Source organism: Schistocerca cancellata, chromosome 5 (genome assembly GCF_023864275.1).
Source record: "Schistocerca cancellata isolate TAMUIC-IGC-003103 chromosome 5, iqSchCanc2.1, whole genome shotgun sequence".
NCBI lineage: Eukaryota > Metazoa > Arthropoda > Insecta > Orthoptera > Acrididae > Schistocerca > Schistocerca cancellata.
The window spans coordinates 561,723,827-561,734,359 of NC_064630.1; the positions used below are offsets into that span (position 1 = coordinate 561,723,827).

The window sequence follows — 10,533 nt, forward strand, 5'->3', positions numbered from 1 at the left end:
ATAAAAACAAAGATGATGTGACTTACCAAATGAAAGTGCTGGCAGGTCGACAGACACACAAACGAACACAAACATACACACAAAATTCAATTCAAGCTTTCGCAACAAACTGTTGCCTCTCAGGAAAGAGGGAAGGAGAGGGAAAGACGAAAGGATGTGGGTTTTAAGGGAGAGGGTAAGGAGTCATTCCAGTCCCGGGAGCGGAAAGACTTACCTTAGGGGAAAAAAAGGACGGGTATACACTCGCGCACACACACATATCCATCCACACATATACAGACACAAGCAGACAGAGGCAACAGTTTGTTGCGAAAGCTTGAATTGAATTTTGTGTGTATGTTTGTGTTCGTTTGTGTGTCTGTCGACCTGCCAGCACTTTCATTTGGTAAGTCACATCATCTTTGTTTTTAAGTATATTTTTCCTTCGTGGAATGTTTCCTTCTATTATAACCATATATATATATATATATATATATGGTTATAATAGAAGGAAACATTCCACGAAGGAAAAATATACCTAAAAACAAACACAAACATACACACAAAATTCAAGCTTTCGCAACAAACTGTTGCCTCATCAGGAAAGATGGAAGGAGAGGGAAAGACGAAAGGATGTGGGTTTTAAGGGAGAGGGTAAGGAGTCATTCCAGTCCCGGGAGCGGAAAGACTTACCTTATGGGGGGGGGGGGGGGGAAAGGACGGGTATACACTCGCACACACACACATATCCATCCACACATATACAGACATATATATATATATATTAATTGTTGCTTATTGAACTGTCCAGCCAGATCAATATCAATTGCCTTCAATGCAACGATACACAGGAACGCTGTGCCGCAAGCGACGTCGCCATGCACGTCGCCGAGGCATTGCTGTGGCACGTTAACACACACATATATATATATATATATATATATATATATATATATATATATATATATATATATATATATATATATATATATATATATATATATATATATATACTTGGGAAAAATATATCTAAAAACAAAGATGATGTGACTTACCAAACGAAATCGCTGGCAGGTTGATAGACACACAAACATACACAGAAAATTCAGCTTTCGCAACCAACGGTTCCTCAGGAAAGAGGGATGGAGAGGGAAATACGAAAGGATGTCTGCTTGTGTCTGTGTATGTGCAGATGGATATGTGTGTGTATGCGAGTGTATACCTGATCTTTTTTCCCCCTAAGGTAAGTCTTTCCGCTCCCGGGATTGGAAAGACTCCTTACCCTAAAACCCACATCCTTTCGTCTTTCCCTCTCCTTCCCTCTTTCCTGATGAAGCAACCGTTGGCTGAATTTTGTGTGTATGTTTGTGTTTGTTTGTGTGTCTATCAACCTGCCAGCGCTTTCATTTGGTAAGTCACATCATCTTTGTTTTTAGATATATTTTCCCACGTGGAATGTTTCCCTCATCAGGAAAGCGGGAAGGAGAGGGAAAGACGAAAGGATGCGGGTTTTAAGGGAGAGGGTAAGGAGTCATTCCAATCCCGGGAGCGGAAAGATTCTGTCGTTTTTCCCCCTAAGGTACATCTTAGGAGGTACTAACTAGCAGTTGCCAACCTTGTTTTGCTGGGGTCAGTATTTCCCAGTTTTTCTGTTAACAAAATAGAGATAAAATGTGATGTGGGACCTTAACAACAGAAATAGTACAGGTCATCAAGATCACAAAATTGCTGATAGTTGGCATTTGCAGGAAATTGCAGTTTACTATGAAATTTCTGGAGACCTGCCACGTGTGGGTAACTTTCTGCTGCAATAATTCAGTGCAGATTCCTCAGGCCATTGTTCTCCACATCTGTTCAACTTCTACTCTTGTAGATACTAACCTTTCTCGTTTGAATTCAGCCACTTGCCAACTGTGTGTGTGTGTTTTCTAATAATAATTATTATTTTAAAAACTTATTTTTTTATATTTTACACACACTCACACACTCACACACACACACACACACACACACACACACACACACACACACACACTACCTCATAGTTAATTCATACCACTGTCTAACAGGTATTCCCCATTTGCTTCCCTCCACATTAAATCATTCTGTGAAATATTGTTAGATTTAGGTTAGGTTTGGCATTCCTTTATTTGTTCAGAAATTAGTTATTTCAGTCCTTATAATATTGTTCACACCCACTGCAATGTTCATATGCTCTAATGACATTTATATGATAACAGTATTGAAAAATGGTTTTCCCGTATCATACAAAGAAAGATTTTAATATAATAGAAAGAAACATTCCACATGGGAAAAATATATTAAAAAACAAAGATGCTGTGACTTACCAAACGAGAAAGCGCTGGTAGATAGACACAATAAAAAAACACACACACACACACACACACACATTTCAAGCTTTCGCAACCCAAGGTTGCTTCATCAGGAAAGAGGGAAGGAGAGGGAAAGACGAAAGGATGTGGGTTTTAAGGAAGAGGGTAAGGAGTCATTCCAATCCCGGGAGTGGAAAGATTCTGTCCTTTTTTCCCCCTAAGGTAAGTCTTTCCGCTCCCGGGATTGGAATGACTCCTTACCCTCTCCCTTAAAACGCACATCCTTTCGTCTTTCCCTCTTTCCTGATGAAGCAACCTTGGGTTGCGAAAGCTTGAAATTTGTGTGTGTGTTTGCATGTTTTTTTATTGTGTCTATCTACCAGCACTTTCTCATTTGGTAAGTCACAGCATCTTTGTTTTTTAATAAACAAAGATTTTATTTTTATTTTCAAAACTGGAACTTAAAATATATCTTACTTTTGTTTCAGGCAACAGTTTACGTCTTATTTCACACCACAGCAATATACAGAGGCTTCCAGACAACTGTCCACATAGGAAACATTCGCCAGACTGCTGTAATAGTAGGTATAATGGGTGTTGGTGGTATTCATACGAATGACAGAGCGTCTGTATTGTTCAGGTTTGTGAGGCACCCAGAACATGTTAGAGTTGGTATGAGGCTACTTTTTAGAGAAGGTGTTACTAAGGGTATTGGCAAGATAACACAAGTATTTCCAATCCAACAGCAGTGAAACTTTTCTATTGAAATGTTTAATTGAAAATTGCAAAGAAACACCAATTAACAAGTACTGATTCACTTCCCATAGAGTCAAAGAAGTGACAATGAGACAAAAGAAAACTGCACGTCATTTCATTTATATATACACACACATTTTCGAGTGTGCTTTATTATTATCTTTTCTCATAAATCAGTCTCTCTTAAATAAAACAGTAGTAAAACCCACTGGTAGTATTCTATCAATATGGCTGTGAGACTGAGCTCTGAAATGTGTGAGATTCCGTGCATTCTAATTATACAGAGCCATAAGTTATTTTTTAATACTGTTTTGAGTTACTTATGAAATATTAAAATGCTTATGAACCTTTCTCATTTCGGCACTGATCTTTAATCAAGAGTACAAAATGTCATTTTATAGATACTGGACCTAATGTATTGTGCCATTTAAAGACATTTTCTTTTTTAGCCTTACTTGTACTGTCTTAGTAATAGCATTGTATTTGTGAGACTGAGTTGCTTTTGTACAAAATGGAGCAATAGGACTTTGTTAAATTTGACGGAGGCATTCTTGAACAATGAAGATGCATGTATAGGTCTAATTTTGGATGTATCAGTTCTGTGTATGTTTTTGAAAAGATCATATGTTTTTGTTTATTCTAACTAGTAGTTCAGTATCTCATGAACAGTACTGGCTTTACTCCTTCGTGTTTTAATATTAATAATAATCTTACAGATGTACATTTAATTGTTAAAAACTTTCTTTGAACACTATTCATTAGTAAAGCCCCTCTAACACATAATATAATAACAAAGTGTTGTGCAAAGTAAATCTCTTTTTATTAGAGCACTATAGTCAAGGTTATCAAAACTCATCTTCTTTAATATGACTTTCTGTAACTATGATAGAGACACATAAAAAATATTGCAATTAAAGTTGAGAAAATTCCATTGCTTGGGCATTACATAGTTTATTACACGGGAAAGGCTATTAGTTTCACTATAAGTTATTCCAAAAGTATAGATTATATACTACAGAGATATAGTTACTGTTTTACTATTTAATTTTCTTGTGACAAGTTTTAATAGTCACTCAGCCCTTTCACGAGACACATTTTCTTCTGTCTTTGTCCTGATCTGATTTCAGTGTCATTGTGTTGTTTTTGCTTCTGCAGTATTCCAGTCAGTGATATTTACCTATGAAAAATTAAAAATATCCAATATTTCATTGACTGTGAATTTTATGCATTCTCATAATGAAGAGTAAAATGCAGTATGAATGAAGGAAAGTTTGTGTTGTATGTGAAAAATTATCATATTTTGACAATCTGAGTCATCAGAAATATGATTTTGTTTACTTTTAGAAAGCTTAGACTATTTGTTATTTATGTTCATGGTGTAAGTTCATAATAAGGATGTTTACTTTTCTGGGAAAGATATTCCTCTGTATTGTAAAAGTGATGAAATGACTCGTTAACAGTTGTGTACTTGTGAAAGTTTCCACTCTAATAGATAATCTCTGATCAATGCTGCCTGTAGTTACTATAGTGAAAGTGCTTTGCAGAAAAGTAATTTTCCTGAAAATGGAATTGCTTTTGAAATGCATACAAAATACCATAATATTAATGTATGTGCAACATAATCTTGATTGCGAATTTCAAACAACAATACCATCAAACAGGAAAGATGCTATCCCAGTAATAGAGTCGTCAAGTTAGGGAAGAAAAGAAATTCACAGTAGTAATTCATCTTGTAGGCAACGGATTATGGATGGAATGTAAGTACAAACAAATCCATTCTAGCCTTTCATATAAAATCTCTCTGATGTTCCTCTACCATGTCTGTATCTTCATAGTAACATGTGTGTTATACCACCTCTGATTTTGTCACTGAAGATCAGTAGTGGTTTTTTTGTATTGATGTTGTGTGAATGAAGGCTTCTTTTGTTAAAATAATACAGTCATTTCTTTGATGGTGATGTTGTTTGAAATAATTAATGAAGCATTTTATAAATGCTGGATATAACAGATTTGAAAATCATAAGAAATATGATTTCATAACACTTTAAATATATGTTATAATTGTGTGCAAATTTTTTGTATAATTTGAGTACTGTGAGTTATATTTAATTTCCATTTGCGGTCCCATTTCAAACTGCATGGACAGAAAGTGAAATGTGCTGCCAGTGAAGATTTAGCTCTTTGACATCTCTATTCATGAAAATGAGTTGTATATTATATGTCATAAATTTTACATTGTGTACTTAATGCTTTTATGTTTGGATTCTTGGACTCCAGCCAAATCTATGTCTCTTTCTTTGATAATGCTGGTAAACTTTATGTATGGTGAAAGTCTTATTCTTTTCTATATTTTTGAAATACGTGTATAGGTGCAGTGTAATAATGATACAGCTCAAGGAATCAACATTTTCTGCAGAACATATTGTAATAATTGTTTCTAGGTCTTTTGTTTAAAATATGATTTCATATATTTCATTTCACCCCATGTACCTGTATGGAGAACATATTTTGTATATATTATGTACATTTTTGTTGCACAGTTGTAAGTCAATCATTAATGTGTAAATGTGTTATATTGTGTGCATGTGTAAATATTAGTTTGACTCATTACATGCCATTTTCAATAATTGCTGAAACACACACATCTTTTGTATCATGCTGTGTGCTGTCACAAGAGCAAAGAAAGTACTGTATCTGATTACTTGTCAGTCTGTGTAGTAACTGATGTATCATCATCTTGCTCCAGGCTTTTGATTGCATTATAATAAATTAAGCTAGTAAATACTCTCTTTGTTTCATTCTCAGTGCCATGTTGTTCTACTGAGAATGTCATTTACATGTTCACTCAGCAGATTTTACAAGCATTAAATAATAAAATAGTGCTGGTTGGCATTTTCTGTGACCTGTCTAAGGCATTTGACTGTGTGTGTCACTGTACTCTCATAAATAAATTTAAGTTTTATGTGATTGACGGTGTAGCCAACCAATGGATGATGTCATATCTAACTGAAAGAATGCAGAAATTTGTACTTAGTGATTCAACCAGCATAGTCTGGGTACATAATTCCGACTGGGTAGAAATCCCCAAGGCTCATTCTTCCATCCACTGTTTTTTCTCATATATGTACAATCTTCCATGTAATACACAACAAGCAGAACTAGTTATTTGTGCAACTGACACTATTATTGTAATCAGTCCAAGCATACATGCAGAAACACAAGAAATCATAAACAAAATTCTTAAAAATATCATTGACTGGTTTTCAGCAAATGGTCTCACCCACAATTTTAAAGAGGCACAACATATTCAATTTTGCACATCTAGGGGTATTACACCAGCGATAAGTGTAACACATGGTGGGGAGATAATAAATAGGGTGGAGACTTCAAAATTCTTAGGTGATCTGATTGATGAGAATTTAAATTAGAAAAAGCTCGTTTTGAAACTCCTAAAACAACTTAGTTCACCTGCATTTGCACTTAGAATCATTGCAAATGTTGGGGAGAGACACTTAAGTGAGTTAATGTATTTTGCATGTTTTCATTCAATAATGTCATATGGAATAATGTTCTGGAGTAACTTATCTTGAAGAAAGAAAGTCTTCATTGCACAAAAATGTGCTGCAAGATTAAAATGTGGTGCTCACCCATGATCATCTTGTAGACATTTGTTTAAGGTGTTGGGCATTCTTATTACTGCTTCACAGTATACTTTTTCCCTCATGAAGTTTGATGTAAATAATCCACTACAGTCCAGAAGGAATGACAATGTATGTAATTAAAATACCAGAGGGAAAAATGACATTCAGGGCTCTACTTTAACACTGTCTTTAGCGTAGGAAGGGTTGCACAATGCTGCAACAAAAATTTTTGATCACTTAGCCAGTGACACAAAATGTCTGGAAGACAGCTAAGTAAAATTTGGAAACAAACTGAGAAAGTTTCTTCCTGACAACTCCATCTATTCTGTAGAAGATTTTTTATTACTGTAATGTGTAAAGGGTAGTGGGTAGGAATTGCTAATTCACAGGTGTCAGGTTTCCTTTTTTTGATATAAAAAAAAATTGAAAAACTTGGAAATGTTCAAAATGTAACCAAATGCACAAATTAATTTGCGACGTGAATGTAAAACGACCCGGTCCACATGATTATAACCTATCACACAAAATGCTCTCTCTCTCCCTCTCCCTCTCCCTCTCTCTCTCTCTCTCTCTCTCTCTCTCTCACTCACTCACTGAGATACCACACACACACACACACACACACACACACACACACACACACACACACATAAAAGCACAACTAACACAACAGACAAATGACAACTGCCGAGGGCAGGCTGTGGTCAACTGAGCATAACGGGAGAAGCAACCCTGGTGATGGGGGTAAGGAGGAGGCTGGGGCATGAGGGGGGGGGGGGGGGTTAGCTGACTGGTTGGAGGGGGGGGGGAGGCAGTAAAGTGTTGCTTGTTGGAGCATACAAGGATGTGGTGGGGACAGGGTAGAGCAGCTAGGTGCGGTAAAGAGGTTAGACAGGGTGGTGGGGGGGGGGGGGGGAGAAGGGAGCACAAAAAGAGAGAAGTAAAGCGGCAGTGGATGCATTGTAGAGTAGAAGTCTGTGTAGTGCTCGAGTGGGAGCAGAGAAAGGGATACACAGGTGAAGGACAGTGACTAACAAAGGTTGAGGCCAGAGGTGTTACTGGGACATAGGATACATTACAGGGAGAGTTTCCACTTGCACAATTCAGAAAAACTGATGTTGGTTGGATGGATCCAGATGACGCAGGCTGTGAAGCAATCACAAAAGTAGGCAGCATGCTTGGCAACTGGTTGGTGGAGCTGTCTATTGGCCACAGTGTGTTGGTGGCTGTTCATGTGGACAGACGGCTTGTTCGTTGTTATGCCCAGGTAGAACACAGTGCAATTGTCACAGTTTACAGTGTAGATCACATGATTGCTTTCACAGGTGCCCTGCCTTTCATGGAATTGGTGATGCTTTTGACCGGATTGGAGTATGTGGTGGTGGGAGTACGTATGGGACAGGTCTTGCATCTAAATCTACAAGAGGGATATGAGCCATGAGGCAAGGGGTTGGGAGCAGCGGTGGAGTAGTGATGAATGAGAATATTGTTTAAGTTTGGTGGGTGGTGGAATACCACTGTGGGAGGGATGGGGCGTGCTATTCCTCATTTCAGGGCACAACGAGAGGTAGCTGAAACTCTGACAGAGAATGTGATTTGTGATTCAGTTGCTCCAGGGTGGTACTGAGTCAGCAGAGGAATGCTTCTTTGTGGCCACATGGTGAGACTTTAGGAGGTGGTGGGTGACTGGAGAGAGAAGGAACAAGAGATCTGTTTGTGTACCAGGTTGGGAGGGTAATTTAGGTCTGTGAAGACCTCAGTGAGACCCCTTGATATATTTGGAGGAGGACTGTTCTTCATTACAGATGTGACAGCTACGGATGTGTAAGCTGCATGGAAGGGACTTTGTGGTATGGAATGGATGGCAGCTGTCAAAGTGGAGGCACTGCTGGTGGTTGGTAGGTTTGACATGGACAGAGGTATGGCCTGTCTTTGAACTCGCTTTTGGTGGGAGAATTGGCCTTTCCCAGAAGAACCTTTCCATTGGCCTACAGGGGCATCCAAGATCAGTTGCCCATTACCTGTCTAGCGGTGTAGATCGGCGTGCAGTGATACATGACAATTCTGTTTGTGGGATCTTAGTTGCCAGCATCAGCCAGTTAACTCTGTATACTTACTGATATACTTTGGTATCTGGAAGTGATGGATAATCGCCCTGCATTTCAAGTAAATGTGCAGAATACAAAGAAGAGGAGGTATTTGTGGAGTAATGAGCTTTCAATGGTCTCTAATGTTATTACAGTATATGAGGCAATACTGACCCTACGACTTATCTTAGAAAATAGATTAAGGAAAGGTAAACCTACATTTCTAGCATTTGTAGACTTAGAGAAAGCTTTTGACAATGTTGACTGGAATACTCTCTTTCAAATTCTCAAGGTGGCAGGGGTAAAATACAGGGAGCGAAAGGCTATTTACAATTTGTACAGAAACCAGATGGCAGTTACAAGAGCCAAGGGGCATGGAAGGGAAGTAGTGGTTGGGAAGGGAGTGAGACAGGGTTGTAGCCTCTCCCCGATGTTATTCAATCTGTATATTGAGCAAGCAGTAAAGAAAACAAAAGAAAAATTTGGAGTAGGTATTAAAATCCATGGAGAAGAAATAAAAACTTTGAGGTTCGCCGATGACATTGTAATTCTGTCAGAGACAGCAAAGGACTTGGAAGAGCAGTTGAACGGAATGGACAGTTTCTTGAAAGGAGGATATAAGATGAGCATCAACAAAAGCAAAACAAGGATAATGGAATGTTGTCAAATTAAGTTGGGTGATGCTGAGGGAATTAGATTAGGAAATGAGACGCTTAAAGTAGTAAAGGAGTTTTGCTATTTGAGGAGCAAAGTAACTGACGATGGTCGAAGTAGAGAAGATGTAAATTGTAGATGCAATGGCAAGGAAAGCATTTCTGAGGAAGAGAAATGTGTTAACATCGAGTATAGATTTAAGTGTCAGGAAGTCATTTCTGAAAGTATTTCTATGGAGTGTAGCAATGTATGGAAGTGAAACATGGACAATAAATAGTTTGGACAAGAAGAGAATAGAAGCTTTTGAAATGTGGTGCTACAGAAGAATGCTGAAGATTAGATGGGTAGATCACATAACTAATGAAGATGTATTGAATAGAATTGGGGAGAAGAGGAGTTCGTGGCACAATTTGACAAGAAGAAGGGATCGGTTGGTAGGACATGTTCTGAGGCATCAAGGGATCACAAATTTAGCATTGGAGGGCAGCGTGGAGGGTAAAAATCGTAGAGGGAGACCAAGAGATGAATATACTAAGCAGATTCAGAAGGATGTAGGTTGCGGTAAGTACTGGGAGATGAAGAAGCTTGCACAGGATAGAGTAGCACGGAGAGCTGCATCAAACCAGTCTCAGGACTGAAGACCACAACAACAACAACATGTTAAAGAGGCAACACAAAAAGAACTGTTGGCTAATATTGCCAGTCCCAATCAAAGGGCTGAAATTTATGCAAACATCAGCCTCAACATAATAGGATTTGTAAGAAAGGAACGTGAAAATAAACCACATGTTTTACAAGAATTGCCACGAAGGGAAAACTAATAATTTTGGGAGGAAACCCACTGTTATAGACAATTTCACAAAATCAGTCATTCAACGAACTTTTACATAAATCAAAAAACAGTGCTGGAAGTGTGGGAATTACTTTCTGCCATAAAATAAAAAATCCATTTTCCTTGGCAGAAAGGTGTTTCAGACAATGGAATTTCCCTGGAAAAGATCTGTAAGTAAATGAAAGATTCTGATAGAGAGAATGGATGTAATTTACTGTCGATGTAAGTAGCTGATCCAAGTGACGATATTA

General features: G+C 37.9%; 1 protein-coding gene across 1 annotated transcript in view; it reads left to right on the forward strand.

Moving 5' to 3' along the window:
• Positions 1 to 6,036, forward strand: part of LOC126187529 (GTP-binding protein 2) — a 51,210-nt gene extending 45,174 nt beyond the window's left edge. Inside the window, exon 9 of the mRNA XM_049928671.1 lies at positions 2,801 to 6,036. Within this exon, the coding sequence (XP_049784628.1) occupies positions 2,801 to 3,064 (264 nt within the window). The 3' untranslated portion in view covers positions 3,065 to 6,036. The remainder of the gene's footprint in view (positions 1 to 2,800) is intronic.
• Positions 6,037 to 10,533: the final 4,497 nt, after the last annotated feature.